The sequence below is a fragment of the Rhamphochromis longiceps genome, linkage group LG12 (genome assembly GCF_057381845.1).
Source record: "Rhamphochromis longiceps isolate RC_006_pf linkage group LG12, R_longiceps_female_GT1.1, whole genome shotgun sequence".
Classification (NCBI taxonomy): Eukaryota; Metazoa; Chordata; class Actinopteri; order Cichliformes; family Cichlidae; genus Rhamphochromis; species Rhamphochromis longiceps.
In genome coordinates this window covers 30,167,502-30,186,950 of record NC_140568.1, presented here as the reverse complement: position 1 = coordinate 30,186,950, position 19,449 = coordinate 30,167,502, and the positions used below count along the sequence as shown (strand labels likewise).

Sequence of the window (19,449 nt, the reverse complement as noted above, 5' to 3'; positions counted from 1 at the left end):
ATAGGTTGTATTAACCTTTATTTTTAACTTCTGTACCGAAGAAATTCTCCAGCTTTTGAGGTTAAAGTGCGACTTAGCTAAAGTGAAAAGCTGCACGAACCCACCCACAGAAAACAATTCAGACAGTTAGTACAGGTTTTATTTACCATACATACAGTTTGCACTGCCAAGCCAGAGCCAACATCATTTCATTCAAAGCTATAGACAAACAGTACATCACATGCCAACATTTGCATATCCAGTTCCTCTAACAGTCTCACTCACGTCACCGTAAACCTGGTTCTCTCTTGCACGATAGAAGTCACATATTTATAGACATTTACATGTGTATCTACACTCAATATCTCTACAAAGCATAGAAAAAATAAATTTCATTACCTTTATTCTTACATTATTCATTATTACATTATGTATATTTATTGATGGCAAAGCAGGGGTTTATGGTTTGACCACATGTTGCTGGATCTCGGAAGGAAAACAGTTTTCACTGCAGCTTAAAGCACAAAGCCGTCGTCCACCTGTTTTGGGACAGAGTGGACTGCGATGCGACCGGGGGAGAGCACAGGTGACTCTGCTGAGACAGCCTTCATCTGCAGTCACGTGGCAGAGCCATTAATCCAATCTTTCATGCTTTTTAAGAAAGTGTCCACGGGGAGCGTTAGAGTAAAAAAACAAAACACCCCAAAAACAGATTCCAGTAAAAAAAAAAAAAAAAAAAAATCACTTCAATCAGTCAGATCGTACAGTCTGATTGTATAAGCACATTTAACAAAAATGGGAGGAGCAAAGAGTTTAGAGAGCAGTCGTTACCCTTCCTGTAAGTTTACATGCATTTAGAGTAGATGGTTCCTTCCTCTTTATTCTCCTCCAGGAAAGAAAAATATCCTGGGCGTCTGTTGACAGAAGGAGCATCCCTAACCCAGTTTAACTATGCTGCATGTACAGAATTGCAGTATTCACAGAGCACTGACCCAAAACGACGCTGCACGAGGCACATTTCAAAGTCAAATTTGAGCGAGTGACAGGCCGAGGATGGCCTGAGGAATCTGTATAGGAAGCAGAAGTGACGTCCTAAGATGCAGATCATTAAATTTCACCGGAACTGGCTCTACAGTGGTGCAGCAGAAGTAACAGTTTTCTTTCTTACAGAGCAAAGAAAATCACAACACATTGATTCAAGAATATAATGATGACTTTAAAAAAAGAAAAAGAAAATTACTTTTTTTTTCTGAATTCAGATCCTTTCTTTACTTATCTAAGGCTTAATTCAAGAACATCTGAAAAAGATGCACTGAAACAAAATCTTAGGAAAAATGATACTATAGTAACAACGAATAGCCACAGCAAAGCCTGTCGCTTTAGGAAAAGCATGCAAACATGAACGATAATAAAGCATTGGCTAAAAAGTAGCTGTAAAACCAGGCTATATAACACTGAGGGCTTTGTTGGGAGTCGAGGAGAAGACGTCAGCCTACATTGGTTTACTTTTAATAATAGATGGCTCAAATTATTTATTTATTCACCTCTTCTTTCCTCCGTCTCCCTGGTCTGTAACCTTAACTGAAAACGAGGTCAATTTGGAGGAAAGGGAGATGATGCCAGGACCGGCTTTAGTTTAGATGGTAGGATAAAAAGAAAAAGATTGTGAGAACGGCTGTTGCATGCAGCCTACAGTGAGGGTGCAACCACTGCAGGCAGCGTTTGCTTAGACGGCGACCCCGGTATGAAAGGATGTGGCTGGGAGAAGATGATTATTTGGGAATGAGAGAACCTCAGTGAGGGCAGGAGGTGGCGGCTGTGATCAACTCAGTGTCGTGTGTCACTCTAAGGGTTGTTTTTGAAATTTAAAACTCTCTGCCTCGGGTCAAGAGTAAAAGGTTGCCTAAACGACATGTGAGTGGTGTTCCTTTGAGCACCTGTGCGGTAAACCCTACCAGCTCTGCCTCAGTGATTTAGGGGTCTGGGGTCAGATCACTGCTAAATACTTTGTGATGAACATTTTCGGTGGGGGGGGGATGCAAGTAGCTCGTTGGGATAACACTTGCTTCTGTTTCCTGACACTCTGTGGTCCATTCTGCTCACGCTCATTGTTCTCTGTTGTTACCTTGCATCCTTTCTGCACTGAAAATAACTGCACTGTTCAAAGGAATACATTTCCTCAAGCTACGGTGCTATTGTCTCATCTTTTCTTACCGGTTTGAGGCTGGTTAGCGCCTTGCAGGGAGCATGCAAGCTAGCGAATGAGCACAGGTCAGGATGCAGGAGTTGTGGGGTGTTAGGATGGGGTCTGCTGCTACAACCGGGAGCTACTACCTCTGCAGGAAAGAAGGTGGTTTTCCCCTTCTTAACAAACTCCCTGGAGAGGCTCAATCTCTTTTCTGTTAGCCGTCAGAGAAAAATGCAGACAAAGAATGATATTTTCTAAAATGATTTGCCTGCAGCTAAACCCATAACCACCTTTTCCATTAATTTCACACCAGGCGCTCTTTAATTTAAATCTTGATCAGTGCACACAGCCTGCAGTGGTGAAACTGGGAGATGAGTAAACCTGGCCTGGTATCACCTTTGGGACATGAGAGCTTGAGGCTTTAAACAGGTTCACAAGCAATGTCAGGATGGAAATGCTACAAGGGCAACAAAACAAAAAGCAAAAGAAGGAAAAGGAGACTATGCTTCGAATTCTTTAAGTCTTTGAATGAAAAGGAGACCTTAACAGATCTCACATTTAAAATTTAGAGACATTACTCAGCAATAGCATAATCTTAGCAAATAAACCTGATAAAAAGACAGTGTGGATGATCCCAGCCCTCCAGGGATCCCCCCTTAAACACTTATTACAATGTTTCTCATGTACATTTAGAGTTTTGATCCTTGGCTATGAAGATATTGTTCACAATGATGATGAGCAGCAAAGCTCAAAAGGCCATTATCTAAAAACTCAATGGAACAATGGAGGCATCAGAAATTTCAAGTTTATAGCAGCTCAAATTTGACTTTCTGGCACGTTTTTATTCCCACGAACCACAAACCGCACCGTTATTGACTACTGTGCGAATAAAAGGCAGCAAAAAACGTGAGGCGTGTGGCTCTTAACGGAAGAGTTGCACTGGATGGATTTAAAGTGAGCGTCCCAAAGTTACTGCTTTTGTAAAGAAGAGCGTTCTTCAGTCCTCACATGAGATGGCCTCTTGGTAAGTGGCCAAACCTCTTCAACAAGTCCAGTCCTCCTTGACTGGTAACTGTTCGACGTTGCTGATAACTGAAGCCATTGAGAGGGAGCGCCGCGGTTCATCCGGCTTTCAGTGCTGACGTCCGCAGGTGTCGGTGTTGTCTCTCCATGTCTGCTGCAGCTGTTGGAGGTGCTGAAAGGCTCTCTGGGTGATGTTAAGACCGGGGTGGACCTTCTTCAGATTGGGCTCTCCAATCAGGGACAGACCACAAAGCCCTAAATATGCATGAAGAGGATCTGACAGAGTGGAAGAGAGATTGAAAGAGTGGAAAGAAGAAACTAGGTCAGAGATGATAACATGCATCACAGCACAAACACCTGTATGTGACAGGTCTGTAGCCTTTGCAGTACTCGTACACTGACTGATGACGCCAGAGGAAAAAAATGGAAGCCATTTTTGCTCAGTCTCTTTCTTATTGTTGAAACATGAACTCTGACCTTAACTGAGGAAAGTGAGGCCTGCAGTTCTTTAAATGATGTTCCAGGTTATTCTAGGTTACAGAGCTCTTGGAACAAATTTGCCAGGTTGGCCACTCCCAGGAAGGTTCACCACTGTTGAAAGTCGTCCCCATTTGTCTCACTGTGGTTCACTGGAGTCCAAAAGTCTTAGGAATAGCTTTATTACCCTTTGCAGACTGACAGATGCCAGAGATTTTGTTTCTCAGCTGCTCTCGAGTTTCTTTAGATTGTGCCATGTTGTGCACGTTATTCGAGATCTTTTAACCTGCTTCACTTTGTCAGACAGCTTCTATTTAAGTGATTTCTTGATTCACCAAGAATCTAGCCATAATCAGGCCTGGGAGTGGCTAGTGAAACTAAACCCAGCTTTAAAAAAAAAACAAAACGATTTTGGTTAAGCACATTTAATTTATTATTTAACAAAAGAGGGCAGGCGGGGCAGGTTAGATAACTCGAGTACAACAAAGCCATCTTTGTCTAATACTAAAATGTGTTTGATGATCTGAAACATTTAAGTGTGACAAATATGTCAAAGAATAAGAAATGAGGAAGGAGACACATAACTAAACAGATTCAGAGTCTATACAGCACCATGAGAGCTGTTGGCATTTTTTGCACCATCATCATATTCTATCTGCAGTATCAAGGTGAGCTGGTACCGTTACTAGCTTGAAATCATATTACTGGGAGCTTTCCAATTTCATGCTCAAGTCTAATGTAAGAATTCAAGAAGACTACAACTATGAAACTTGACCGGCCTCTTAAGTAGAGGAACAAGAAGGCAAGTAAGGTCTAGTAATGAAAAATCTCTGCATGGTCTTGAGTCCCGACGTCCGTCATAAACCCCAGTTTAACCACTGGATAAGATGAACGTGCTGGATGTCCCTTTACCCATCCATATGCAGTCAATAAAACAAAAACCTCATTTCACATAAGAACCTTCCTCCATATGGTTTTCTTGCACTGAACCTTTAAGTAGATATAAATAATGCATGCAGGTCGCCTCTGTGGTCGTTTCACCTCCCCTGGGACGAGAGTAAAAGCTGCACGAGCCAGTAAATGAGCAGTAATTGAATTATAATGAAATGACAGATGATTGGACACAGACATTAGAGTCAATCAAAGCACCATTAGTGGCATCAATCAGGAGTCAACAAGGACTCAAACTAAAGGCTGAACAGAAGAGACGTCTCCATCAGTCCAAGGTTTGAGGCGGTTTGACTGATAAGGAAATTATCAATGTCCATTTAGCAAACTGTCTACTGGGGCGATCGTGGCTCAAGAGTTGGGAGTTCGCCTTGTAATTGGAAGGTTGCCGCTTCGAGCCCCGGCTTGGACAGTCTCGGTCGTTGTGTCCTTGGGCAAGACACTTCACCCGTTGCCTACTGGTGGTGGTCAGAGGGCCCGGTGGCGCCAGTGTCCGGCAGCCTCGCCTCTGTCAGTGCGCCCCAGGGTGGCTGTGGCTACAATGTAGCTTGCCATCACCAGTGTGTGAATGTGTGTGTGAATGGGTGGATGACTGGATATGTAAAGCGCTTTGGGGTCCTTAGAGACTAGTAAAGCGCTATATAAATACAGGCCATTTACCATTTACTTACCCAGAGATGCAGATGAACATTAAAGCAGAGCTGTTAGCTCTGTTTTAGTTACAAATAATGATACCTCTATCTGGCTCTTTAGCAGCTAAGTGCTAAATGTGTGGGTCCGAGCAGGTAGCACAGAGAATTGTGTGACAGACAAATAGTATCTTTAGGCACTTCGTTACTAGCAGCCTGTCACAAACGCATCGTTTCTTTCCGTTTCTTTCCATTTCTTTTCCGTTTCGTTACAACTTGGCATATCTTAGCATGCTGTGCAGCGTGCTCTTAAAAAGATTGAAGAAACTGGACAAATCTGAAAGTCATGTCCTTAAGAAACAGGAAAAAAAAAATGGCAAAAACCTGACACGGGACCAGAGATGCACCTGAACCTTCAGCTGATCCATCTACTATTAACATCAGCCGTTCTTAAGGAAGGCAAACAGGGAGAGAAGGCTGAGGTGTGCTAAATTACACAGCCATCTGTAAAACATGGTTGATCTCTGTCATGGTTTGGCACTGCATTTTAGCCAGTGGTGTTGGGATCTTGTAAAAATTGATGGAAATATAAATACAGAAAACTCTGTTTAGATTTAGATCCACATGAAAATGACCCCAAACACACTACCAGAGTAGTAAAAGCATACCTGGATAGAAAAACCATACAATGGGGCAATATCATAGATTGGTCTCCCCAGAGCCCGAACCTCAATATTATTGAAGCAGTGCGGGATCATCTTGACAGAGAACAGAGCTTTGAATGTCCTTGAAGAAGTATTTCCAAAGACTACTTAAAGAAATGACAACAAAGCTTGCCTAACAGAGTTCAGGCTACATTGAAGAATAAATATTGTCATACCAAATATTGACTTTCATGCTCCTCAGAATTGTACAGCCTCTGTTTTCCCCTTATATCTTGCATTCCATTTTATTTTTGAATATGTTTCAATAAATCGCTGCACCCATTTCCCGTTTTCCTAGCAAAATATAAAGAAACGAAGGGTGACTCAAGACTTTTGCACAGCAGCGTATTGATCAATGCCACTTCAAAGCACTTTCTCCAACATGAATCAGCATAAGGCTGCTTTGATCACTAAGCTACGCCTTTGGGCCACGAACTGTCTCTTGTAAGTGTTATAAAAGCAGAGACACGCGTATACAATAAAGGCAGGAGCTTTCTTTGTGACAACCATTTGGTTCGTTCAAATTCTGTCACGTCACTTACAGCAAAAAAAAGTTAGCTGAAAAGACCTGTGGATTTTATTTGATTTTGTTTTTTTAATAAACAGCTGATATTTTGTTGGTTCAATTTAATCACTTTAAACTGGAATTTCAGCCACTCTTACCCCGTGTAATCTCACATATTCCTGTTAATCAGATTGTTAAACAGTACCTGTGGACAAACTTGGGCTGTGCCAAATGTTCAAAGTATATTTGGCTTTATTTGGTGCAGATCTGCTAAACAAATACACAACACCTTCTTTTGTTCCGGGCTATTGTTGCTGTCCCATCTTCCCAAGCCAGTTCCTTCCTGTGCATGACTGCGCAGCTCAAACACGCACACACACAGAAGTCCAGCGGTATCTGTTCCCATACTGCTGCAGTCTCTTTTATTTCCTAAAACTCTCCTTTGTACATGTATATTCACACGGCTTTGTCATCACACTGTCTACCTGCCCTGTTCACCTCATTGTTCCTTCCACCCTGTCTTCCCCTGCCTTGTTCCTGTAACGTGAGGAGCCCGATCTGCTGTGTCCTTGGCTACCAACAACAACCACCTCATCAATTACACATTACAAGGGCGAGGAAGAAAGCACAAATACGGACCAGACGAGCAACTAGACCATTGAAGTTTAGGGTTACAAGAGCTCATCCGCTGATCTCAAATAAAACCGGCAACCACAGCTCCACCCTGACCTCCCTGTACCTGTGGAGGGCGTGGAAACTGTTCAGTAAGAGAGAGAGGAAAATAAAGGTATCCTAACTGCTTACATCCACCACCTCTTATCCTTGAGCTATTTAAAGCCACAGCAAAGCATAGTAACCTAAACAGAGCTTCTACAAAAATAACCTCTATGCAAACAAACAGCAAAACTGATTTTTGTAAAAACTATGGGTGGAATCCACATTAGGCTTTTGAGTAGTCGGGTACTTTTTGCACTTTACCTAATGACTACATGTACTGTGAGATGCTTACCTGGATGGCTGTCTGGCCATTTGGCGAAGCCGCCCACCAACCGATCCTGCGTGGACAGGATGAAGCTCCGGTTCTTTTCAAAGTTTGTATACTGGAACACATCTAACAGCTGGAAAATAAGGGTAATAAGAAAAAGGAAAACATCTGCAAGAGACTCTAACAAAACAAATGCACTGGTATACATTTAGAGAGCGCTGTTTATTATAAGATTAAACTGGCTCAGTACACACTCATTTCCAAAGAAGCAGAGCAGACTGTGTTTAGAGAAGTCACACACATATGACAACATTTATTTCCACAAAGGTGAAAACCAGTGATTACACACACTTGATATTCTCCCTCTATATACAGACATCAGGGGGGAAAAACATCAAACCTCAGTGTGAGCCATCTGCAAATATTTTGTTTGACTGTGAAATTTTAATCCTTCTGGCGATTGACAACAATCTACTGTTTTCTTGCACTGGGTTTGCTTTAGCACGAGTGTGTGTGTGTGTATTTAGGTCAGGCTTTTAGCCTATATGGAAGTGAAAACCAACCTATGTATTAATTACCACATGTCCCGGTGTTTTATATGCTGTGCAGGCTGAAGGACAGAAATAACATGCTGGGACTTTTTCTGTCCCCAGCCTACTTTGTGGTCAGTTTTTCCCTCAGGGGCAAAAATATTTGTCCCTCCAGTTTGTCTTCATTGTACATTCCTTCACATCCACCCTGATAATTTCAGCAACTTGCGATTGAAAAATTCAAAAACTGTGGCAAAAAAGTAGCCGGAAATGCCACGGGGACTCAACGGCACCGAGCTGTTGTAATGTAACTAGATGATTACATTTCCGTGTCCATATCAGGTGACGCTGTAGGGTTTCAGAGGGGTTTGCGGCTTACAAGCAATTAAATCCCCCAGTAGACCACGAGTTTAGACGATGTGAGATTTTCAAAAATGATTCACATTTAGTGAATGCCAATATATTCTAAAGTGTAACATCTTCTATTCTGTAATAAAGAGAAATTTCATAAACTTAACTTCTTAAAAGGTTCTATAAATGAGACAATCGACAGGCCCACATTTTTCCCAGTGTGAACATGTAGGGTAATAGCCTCTGTAGGAGGAAAAAAGAGCAGCACTTCCTCACTGTGTGCTGCAATCTAAGCTTCCCTATTTAGTGTTTCGGTATCCGGTTTGGCTGTGCATCCATGTTGGTGCACAGGAATCACTTCCTCTTAAACTGCTGGTATTTTCATTGCCATTTAGTGCAGCACCCAGCTTCACTTTTAATGCATGCAAAACGGTGTCTCTATATGCGTGCACGTGTCTGTCCCACTGGTCTTTACCTCCAATGTAGCTCCCACCCAAAAGGAGTAGCATGTATCTACGGGTTTGTTTGGGCGGCCGTGGAAACCGCTCTGCTGCCTCATGATGCACCAGCGCCGGATCCGGTCCAGTTCCCGCTGACTCAGTGCCTCCTCCAGTCGACCCATCAGACACAGAGAGGCTATGGCGCAGTACGTCCAGCCGCCTAGAAACACAACACAGGCTCATTAAATTTGACTAATCTGACAATGTATTCAAACTGGAAAGCAGCGCCGGTGGTTCATATGTTTTGGTGACAAACAAGATGATTGCAGGGCACGGCAATCAAAACACAGATTTTATATCTGTGTGTGGGCTCAAATAACTCACAGGCTAAACGTAAGACGAGAAGAGAAAAACCTTTAGAGATGCTTTGTTGAGGGCTGAAAAACAGAGCATCATACAGCTGGACTAATACCAGCGTGAGAGTTTTGATTGATTGATGATAAGCTGTTATCAGAGCAGCCATAAGCAATCTTCTACAATCCAGCTGTCAACTGCTTTCATTATCACAGCTGCTCTAGCTGACCTCCACACATTATGAACATCACTGCCAGCTTATCTGTGTTTGTTTGAACGTGGTAACGTGTGAAGGGGAGACACAAAGAAAAGGCGTGGTGAAGTGTTTGGGTCACGAGTGTAAATCTGCCAACATGCTACACTTGCCTATAATCAGCCATGTCTAGCTCCCTTTCTGCTTGAGGCGAAGGAAGAGGAGATAAATATAAATGTCAAACAGAACTGAGGGGAATCCTAACCATTGACTCTAACCGCAGGGTTGGGAACAATCGGCTTTATAATAAAAATAGACCCTAAAAGCAGCTTTCTGTTTGGAAAGTATAACAATATTCACACCTGAATGTAACCTTATTTCCTCCTGTGCCAACATATACACTAAAGTCCCAAAGCTTGAGCCAACTTTCATTGATTTATTTTAAATAATCTGGGGAGTATGACCTTCTTGTCATTTTACTTACTAGTGGTCTTGAGCACTAGTTCTCCAGGCTTTCCCAAAATTAGTTTCTAAGTTCATTTTTGGACTTCGGCTGCTTTTTCCACTCATTTTCAGGCAAGTCCTTTGACCGAAACATTTTCAAAAGATGTAAAAAAAGAGGTGGCATGAAAATGAACCAAACTCACGGGATGAACTAGTGTTACAACAGACAACTTGGCAAGGAACTAATTTTAAATTGTAAATAAAAGCACATAATTTATTCTCATTTTAGTTTAATTTAGTTTAATCTTCCAAAAATGCCAAATATAACATAAATTGACAAGGATAAAATTGTATTTTTGGACCAACAAGGTGATTCCCAAAGTGCTACTAACCCAAAATAGGAACATTGCGGCATAGTGTGCGGTTAAAATTAGGAAAAGTGGAAGATAAAAGAAGAAGTGGCTTGCCTTAAAAAAATAATAATAATAACTATCTACAGGAGATGAAATTAATCTGAAATTCATGTCCTTATGAAACAGGACAAAAAAAAATCTTAAGGGAGGGGGAACAGGGAGAAAGGGCTGAGCTTAGGGCTGTGCGATATGACCAAAATCTCATATCCCGATATAAGAATTCTATCATCCGATAACGATATAAATCACAAAAATTTAACATTTTCTGTAAATTCTGTGAATCTCGGGCAGCTCGACTTGCGTGAAGTGTTTCCAGCTGCGCGTCCTTTACCCGGAGTCGAGTGTTTTAACCGATGCATGAAACTATACATTTTTAGACATAAGTTGTAACGGCCGCCGTTTTCTTTGTATTTATTACACGGCGTGCTGCGGGGAAAAGCCTGTTCTAACGTTTGAGTCTAAGGTTTATTTTTTAGCACCTGGCGGCTCATTTTTACTTCTCATCCGTAAAAAATCTGTTCTTTCACGTGATTCAGTTTATTTTGAAAAGTCTCAACAGGATCTTGAGCTTTATTGTGAAAGGTTTATGTGGAACATACACAAGCGGACACGCGAAGGTGTTACCGTCGCTGTTGCTAACGACAACACATAAAAACAGACGCTTGTCCCTCAGTAGTGTGGTTATATTATATATAAGAGAAAGAGAGAACTTTCTCTTATATTAAGAAATTAATATAGCCTCTACAGTGACCATCAGAACGATGAAAAAATATTGCCGTAAACAGTTTATTTTGCGACACCATGAAACAAACGATAGCGTAAAATGAAACGATAGATGTTTTTATATCGTCATCCAATATATATCGTTATATCGAACAGCGCTAGCTGAGCTATACTAGTGAATAACCCAGATTTGACTTCTTTGATTCAAATCATCACCGAAATGTGTGGAAGTCAGGAGAGAGGTGCAACATTGTGTCTACAGCCACCTGTAAAGCAGGGTGGAGGCTCTGTGATTTGGAGCTGCATTTCACTCACTGCTGTTGGGAATCTTGTCAACATCGGTAAAATTACAAATGTGAAAAAGCACAATCAGCTTTTGATCCACCATGCAATACCATTTGGAAAGCACCTGACTGGCAGCAAATTCATGTGTCAGCATGACAATGAGCCCAAACACACTGATAATGCAGTTTAAACACGAGGGGTGACATCTATGGAATTTCTCTGAGGTCTATTTATGACAAAAATGTTGTTTTCTTACCATCTTAAGAAAACAACCATGCATGGCAAGAAAAAGGAGAAAAGTATACCCTGCACATAGTTTTTAATAATACCCCATTTTATGCATTTAACACAATTATCAGCAAAACAGTGCAAAGCAAACAGCGTGGGAGGCCTTGCTGCTGAACAAACACACTTTAGGGATGTATGGGCATCTACTCTGCATCTCTACTGATGTGTAATCAGCCTTCAGACAGAGAGTTGGCATGCTTGCAGAAGAGAGCAGAGTCTCAATGAAGGCTGTAATCACAGAGGTCGAATTTATCTCAAGGAAGGAAATCACTGAGACACACTAGAATCTGTGCCTTTGAGCGGTTTCAATTTATGCGTTCACAGCGCCTCACAAAGCTACCACAAAATGATTTCTTCACTGTGCCAAGAAGGTGACAGTAAATGTGTTACTGAGAAGTGTGTGTATTTGTGTAAGAGCATGTAGGATGAAGGCTTTTGTGCCAGAATAACACGGTTTAATTTGAGCGGGGGAGAGCTTAATGAGGGCAAGGTACTGTATCTATAGAGAGTTATTTAAATGGCTAATCCTTTAAAGCACTTAGCACCATCGGGGACGTTCATACCCTTTACTGCGACACAGGCATACACACCCACAAATCCTTTGATCTGATATGAACTCACAAATCGAATCATTATTCAGAGACATTTGTGCTGCGAAATGCGATAATTTTCTTCCTCAATGTTCACTTATCTGATAACATAAACAATTAAAATAATATCAGACTCACCATGTGACTCTCGCCCAGCTCCCTGGCCAAACCCGCTGTCATAGGACTAGAAAGAGAGAGACAACGGTTCAAATGTGAGCAAGGATAAAAAAAATCACCACATCAGTCTTCTGAATATATATTTATTCACACTGACACCCAATTTAGTAAAAAGATTAAATACATTTGTGTTGCAATCTGTTTCAGTTTTTAGAAACTACCGTATATAATCTCAGTAAAATACATAAACATGCTCTGAGACAGCTCGCAGAGCTCCGACTCCTTTTTCTTTCTTTAAAAAAGCCCAGATAAGGTTACCCTGTTGTTTTAAAAGAAGCTGAAACTGTCATGAAACACGACAGTTTTCTACACATATTTATGAAAAACCGCCACCTGCTACAATAGGCAGCTCATACAAAACTCACACTAAATGACAGGCGGTACGCGGGAAAGTCAAACCATGTTTTGTCCCTGTGTATGATCTGATCACGCCTCAACAATAAGGTTTGTAAATGTAAATGGCTGCTCATAAACAGGCCCTCTGATACATAACCACCCACCACCCACTGCTTCTGGCATACTTACATTCACGAATAATTAACCTGCTAAGCAAAAAAGAAAAAAAAAAATTGGTATCCATCCAAAAGTATGAAGCCTGTTATCAACACACCAGTGAAACAATGATAAACTATGTAATAAAAGCCTCTTGTGCTAACTGCCAAAATTATATGAGCTTGTCCTGATACAGAATCAATTTAAGGATTTAGTGGAACCCGCATTGCTTCGAGGACTTGAGCTCTTGATAAAAATATCAGTGTGGTGCAAAAAATGTGTTTTCCCTCCTGGTCGGGAGGGGGGAAAGAACACTCTGCTACAGCTTTAAGACCACACCGCACTGCTCAGCCCCCTCCGTTTATTATAAATGAAGTATTTCTCGGCAGAGTGCCACCTACTGAAGGTGGGTGGCCTGTTCTTCTCATTCAAATGTTGCCGCGCTGTGTTGTTGTTTACAGCTGCACCCAGTTACCAGGAAGCTACATTTCATATTTTTTAATTTTTTAACATCTACTCACCAAACTTCCTCGGATGTATTCAATGGCCTTTTGGATGTCCATGCCTGACCAGTTGTCCAGCATGTAACAGATACTGGCTGCACAGTAGATAAAGCGTATATCATTCTCACTTCCTTCTGGCACTGCGTAAAAACTGGAAGAAAGAGGAAGCAGTAAAGCCGGATGAGCTACATAAACAACTGGAAATAAGCCTGCTGTCCATTCTGAAGACGAATTTGATTTTTATAAAGCTTCTCAGATAAAACTGCTAAGGCATTGTTTGTGCCGCATTAGAGAGCTGGCAGTCGCAGAGTAAACACTTATTTGTCATGTGTTTGTTCAGAGGTTGCTGACTAATGTTGCTAACTGTCGTTTTTGACCTGTTTTTTTAATCATTAGTGAGGCGGCTGTTACTTTTCTTAACACCAAGTGAACTTGTCAAAGATACTGGCAGTTGTGTTGGCTACCGTTGTCGCCCTTATGAATGGTGGGCGTGCCAAAAGTTACATGTACATTGACAATAAAAAGCTATTCTATTCTATGCTACAGAGAGCACAGATATTTTGTGGAAAAAGTAAGATGTGAGATCTAAGCTCACGATCCATCTCAGGTCGCAGGTTATTGGCTGGAAAATGACACACGTGACCTCGGCCTTGACCGAAATTTGGTTGAACACCTAGTAGGTGGTCACTGTGTGCAAGTGTCACTAAAATCGGATCAATATTCTTGGAGGACTAGTGAATCTTCTGAAAATGGAAAAACACCCACAAGTTCGATTAAATTTTGGCCGACTTATAGGAAGAGTGGATGTTTGGCAGACGTCTGGCCACGGCACTGGCTCATCGGTCATTTGACCAGATGAGCCAAAATCCTCTCGATCGCTTTGTTGCCCGTTTCGTTTTCTTCTATTCTAATTCCCGCACTGATCCAGTGATTGTTTCTGCGTTGTGGCAGCACGCCTCAAGCACAGCTATAAATAGTTACAGGGATGTGGTGACGTCACAGTTCCCACGAGCAAAGACCAATGCCAACAATAATGCCGCTTTGGGAAGGTTTATCCTGCTGTGATGGTTAGAAGAGAGTCGTTAAATTTATAGAACATATAGGCATCAAACATAAGGCCCTGAGTCCAGAATCGGCTCAGCAAAGACTCTAATTTGGCCCACTGGATGAAAGAGGGCATAAATTTTAGACTTTTAACTGTAGTTTTGCATCTTTTTTCCACTGATAAAGATCTCTCCTATGGCCATTCATACTTCATCAAGGTAACTAAATAACAGATAAACAACTGAATGACAGAACAGATTCTTTTTTCCACCATCTACTGTAGAATTGTCTGTTTCTTGTGTTTTTACAGTGGTTTTCACACTAAACCAAAACTAAATGCATTTTCTGGAAATGAACAAAGGCTTTCTGTCTTATAATTACAGGACATTTTCGGTAGTTTTATATGTTCGTTTCTAACAATGACATCCCAGGAAGTCATGCTGACTGATTCATTTCAGCAGCATTTCTTTATCATGTAGAAACACTGAGACATAATCATCAAACTGCACTTCTTTTTAATAATAACATAAGAAAAGATATCTCAGGGAATAAATGTGCAGCTGAACCTCTTTACACAAACAGAAAGGGACGTTTCACTGATCTACCCCACTAAAGATTTGCAAGCGTTGTATTGTTTTCTTGTTGTACAATCTTTTATCAGGGTGCCTGGAGACTTGCACACAGAACTGCTACTGCAGAATCAAATGTGAGTCAGTCCGTGTTAAGGCTGCTTGTTGTCTCCACCACCTCAGGTGTATTTAAATCGAGCTGCTGAAGGAAATCAGAACGTGTATGTGTGTGCGCTCTGACCTGCCATCCTCCAGCTGCAGCGCCCTCAGACCAGCCAGACAGGCCTGCTTGTTAACCCGGCTAAGGTCATCTCCAAGTATCAGCAGTGAGCACAGCCCAGTATAGGTCATAGCTACATGGCCACTGTCATATGGATGGAGCACACCTGGGCCCTGGAGAAAACATCAGCAGGAGATATTATTTTTACCACTGAAGCTATACGGGAAGAGATTGTAGACAGAATGGTAATAGTTCTGACTACTAATCCTTCAGCTGGAGGGAAGAATAACAAAATATTTGGAGCAGGATTACCATAAATATAGAAAACAACAGAAAAATAGGGATAATAGTAGTGAAGCCGCCTCTAAGACTAATGCAAAAGAAGGTGATGCTTTAGTTTTTACAAAACATAACCTCAAAAAACATGCTGGGGTGGGCGATGGCTGTACCTTAGTGCTGTAAGGGATTCCAATATGTGATGATCCCCGAAACCCACATCGACTTAGGTTGGATTCTGAAAAAAGACAAGAGCGGAAGGAAGAGCAGATATTTAACAAAAGGTCGTCACTCCACACAGGTGAAGAAAAACTGGGACAAAGAAAGCATTACTAGATTTTTTTTTTTTAATTCTCCCGAAAAATAATAATATAAAAAGAACACTGCTGCCATCTCCTGGTTATGACAGAAACACCACTTACAGCATGCTCCAGCAGTTTCAACATACGATAATTAAACAGTTGTTACATGTCGCACATTTATCACCATTACATCTACAGATCATTATGCCCTGAGTGGCAGGTGCTATTCGCACTTATTGTTGAGTTTATACTTGCTCCACAACACCTTTATCATTTTTTTGATGCATAAATATAAAGATTAAATCACTCGAAACATCTGCAGTTTCATGCCAGAGATCTATTTCCATACCAATGATACATTAGGAAATCTCGAGTGCCTCCTGAGTTGTGTTTTTCACACCTAATGACAAGAAATTTAATGTGACGCCAAACATATGGCAGCAACAAAACCGAGACCAATCAGGCATGGCTACCCCTCTGTAATTTCTGTTGATGGCTTGAATAATTAACTGAATGGGCATCTAAACAGATGGCACAGACTGGCTTGTTAGAGACAAAAAAACCCAAGTCATTAAAGATTTAGAGTCCAACTTTCCCTGACGAATGAATGAATGTAACAGGGTAAGCGAGGAGAACACCTGGAAGTCGGTATTGGTTTCATAATCCAGACTTTCAAGTTCGACAGCTTTGAAGTCGACAAACATGAAGAGAAAAACCTGAAATGTATCCTGGGGTAAAAATCTTAAAAAGGCAGAAAGCTGAACTTCTCAAGAGCCCATCAATCCCACAGTAACTCAGTCTCTCTGTAATATCCTGATGATATCTTAGGGACTGACACGCACTAACCCTCACCCCCTACCAGCATCCCGTTTGCTAACAGCACCAGAGATTGATGATGAATTCCATAATTTTCAAATCTTTTTGATTTATTTTCTAGTGCAGTTCAATTTAGGTACTAAACCAGTTAAACTTAACTGTGGAATCTTACACCAAAGAAACAGGGCACAAATGTAGGCAAAGATGCAATGCCTGATTAATGCATTCAGGAACTCTGACAGCTGTATTGCTCTACCACTTAATGTTAGCCTTTGTAAAAAATAATATTCCTACTGACAATGATTTTTTTTTGCACTGCCAACTGCTAAATAGTTATAAAAGTAGGAAAATGTGTGACTTACGATCCTCAGTAGGCAGAACCTGTAGTGAGTAGATGTACTCAATCATGACGTTCCGATCAATCACTTCTAGGGCATCCAGCACATCCAGACCAGACAGGGCGAAAAACACGATGGTCAACCTAAAAACAAGGTGAGATTTACATTCATTTTTACTTATTACAAATATATTTGTGAGAATGCAAAAAATCAGAGGCAATGTAAGATGTGGTTTATTGTAGTGGTGTGCGGATACTGAAATATCTATTCCTCCGATACCAGTTATTTATGCTCTAGAATTGATTCTCATATTAAAATATTGATATTTTAGTAATTTGGGGTAAATTTGTAGTTTATCATTAACAGGAACACAGTGGAAAGAAACAATATCATTACGATCATCTAAATTGGAACTACTTTCTCTTCCGCCTTTCATAGTCATATGCGAAATACGGCTGTATAAATGTGTGGCAGCCCCTTGGCGTGCGCACTCACAACAATGGCTCATGTGTGGACGTATTTTACCTCCACAAAAAGCCAAGACACGGTTTGCGATACATGTGGCAAGACAGTGAGGTGTTGTGGCAACACCGCTAACCTCGTCAAACACCTCAGAGTAAATCATATAAGAGAATATGACGAGCTTATGTTGAGGCGAACGGAAGAGGAGGAGAGGGACAGGCGCTGCTAGGGCGAGACAGACGTCTCTCGAACATCTTAACACTTTCAGCTCCACCTCCTGTTTTCTAGTTAGTGCCACCGTTACTAAACCATATATCACAGTAGTTCTCATTACCATCTTGTAAACCTTACCTTTCACTCTTTCTGCTATCCTGACAATCACTCCACCTTGCCTGCACTCTCTTCTTCACCTCTTATTGGACGGTTCATCGCTTTGGATGGTTGATGTCAGGTACTTATTTTTCTTCACTGTGACACCTCCTTCCCTATCATTCACACACATTTCTGCCATTTGCGCAATATCTCCAAAATTAGAAACATCCTGTCTCTAAGTGATGCTGAAAAACTAGTTCATGGATTTATTACTTCTAGGCTGGACTACTGTAATTTGTTATTATTAGGATGTCCTAAAAACTCCCTGAAAAGTCTTCAGTTGATCCAAAATGCTGCAGCACGAGATCTCACAGGGACTAGCAAGAGAGAGCATATTTCTCCTATTTTGGCTTCTCTTCACTGGTTCCCTGTTAAATCCAGAATTAAATTTAAAAACCTGCTCCTCACATACAAGGTCTTGAATAATCAGGCCCCATCTTAATGACCTTACAGTACTCTATCACGCCAATAGAGCGCTTCACTCTCAGACTGCGGCCTTACTTATGGTTCCTACAGTATTTAAAAGTAAAATAGGAGGCAGAGCCTTCAGCTTTCAGGCCCCTCTTCTGTGGAGCCAGCTCCCAGTTTGGATTCTGGGGACAGACAGCCTCTCTACTTTTAAGATTAGGCTTAAAACTTTCCTTTTTGATAAAGAATATAGTTAGGGCTGGACCAGGTGACCTTGAATCCTCCCTTAGTTATGCTGCAATTGATGTAGGCTGCTGGGGGATTACCATGATGCTTCTTCAGTCATCTTTTTCACTCACTGTGCATTTATACACCTCTGCATTTAATTATTAGTTATTATTAATCTCTGTCTCTCTTCCACAGCATGTCTTTCTCTTGTCTTCATCCATTCACCCCCAACCGGTCATGGTTCTTTGTATTATTGTAGGGTCTTTACCTGACAATATAAAGCACCTCGAGGCAACTAGCTTGGCGAGCAGAATAAATAAAACTGAATTGAACTGAAATATTCCGCCTTGCTTCTGGTGACTTTCATTACTTTTTTATGGATCTCTCTCAACCACCTGCTTCGTGTTCTTACTTCAGATCACAGCCTAGTTAGCCAAGTAAGTACTAGTTAGTACTTACTTTTCATTTCATTTATTCTGCTTAAATTATGGTAAACCTCTCAGTTCGTTCTACATTAGAGACACATTTTCTTTATAGCGAAACACTAGTTTATAGTTTGTAAAGCGGCGTTTTCCGTTAATTAAATAAAAAAGTTGAAACACGTACAGTTAATATTCAAATTTACAAATTACAGTTCGCTGCAACACTTAGGTGAGACCAATTCCCTTGATGACTATGATAATAACATGACCTATCACTTAATAATAAACACCTCACTGCATTGTGTTAATACATCTGTTCATCTGCCATAACTTGGCTAAGCTGGTGCTTGCAGTTATGCTATGCTACTAGCATTAGCCTCCATTCAAAACTGCTTGTGAAGACCACCTAGCTTAGCTGCTAGTGAAGTTCTTCCACAAAACACACAAACTAGAGCATCTTTGTTCATTTCGGTGAACTGACCTGGTCGTTTCCAGCGAGGCGTATCTCTCAGGTAACACCTGAAGTGTTCGCTGAAAGAATCGTACATGTCGATCTCTTAGAAAGTCTATTTGCTCAAATTCTTCAAACTCGTTCTCCTCTTCCGCCATCTTTGCTTTCGCACCTATGAGAATCCTTTTCCGGTACGTTTAAGTTTCAAAATAAAAGCTCATACTACTTCGATGTACCTAAAGTGTAAACGGCACATCACAATAAAAATCTTTATTTTAAAAATAACAGTTTCACAGTTTAAAATTGAACTGAATTGCACC

At 41.1% G+C, this 19,449-nt stretch overlaps 1 protein-coding gene across 1 annotated transcript; it reads right to left on the bottom strand.

Moving 5' to 3' along the window:
- Window positions 1-123: 123 nt before the first annotated feature.
- Window positions 124-19,317, bottom strand: pggt1b (protein geranylgeranyltransferase type I, beta subunit). Its single transcript, XM_085425758.1, has 9 exons — window positions 19,160-19,317; window positions 16,811-16,929; window positions 15,504-15,568; window positions 15,076-15,227; window positions 13,240-13,372; window positions 12,188-12,233; window positions 8,795-8,979; window positions 7,463-7,571; window positions 124-3,466 (listed from the first exon to the last, which is right to left on the bottom strand). Exons 1-9 carry the CDS (start codon window positions 19,285-19,287, stop codon window positions 3,300-3,302), a joined length of 1,104 nt encoding a protein of 367 aa, XP_085281884.1. The 5' UTR covers window positions 19,288-19,317; the 3' UTR covers window positions 124-3,299.
- Window positions 19,318-19,449: the final 132 nt, after the last annotated feature.

Excerpts from the sequence above, each read along its gene's own strand:
- pggt1b (XM_085425758.1), bottom strand. The coding sequence starts at position 19,287 with ATGGCGGAAGAGGAGAACGAGTTTGAAGAATTTGAGCAAATAGACTTT. Across the intron at positions 12,234-13,239 it reads AATACATCCGAGGAAGTTTG|TCCTATGACAGCGGGTTTGG; the intron begins GTGAGTAGATGT and ends CTCTCTTTCTAG. Across the intron at positions 8,980-12,187 it reads AGCTGGGCGAGAGTCACATG|GCGGCTGGACGTACTGCGCC; the intron begins GTGAGTCTGATA and ends TTGTGTTTCTAG.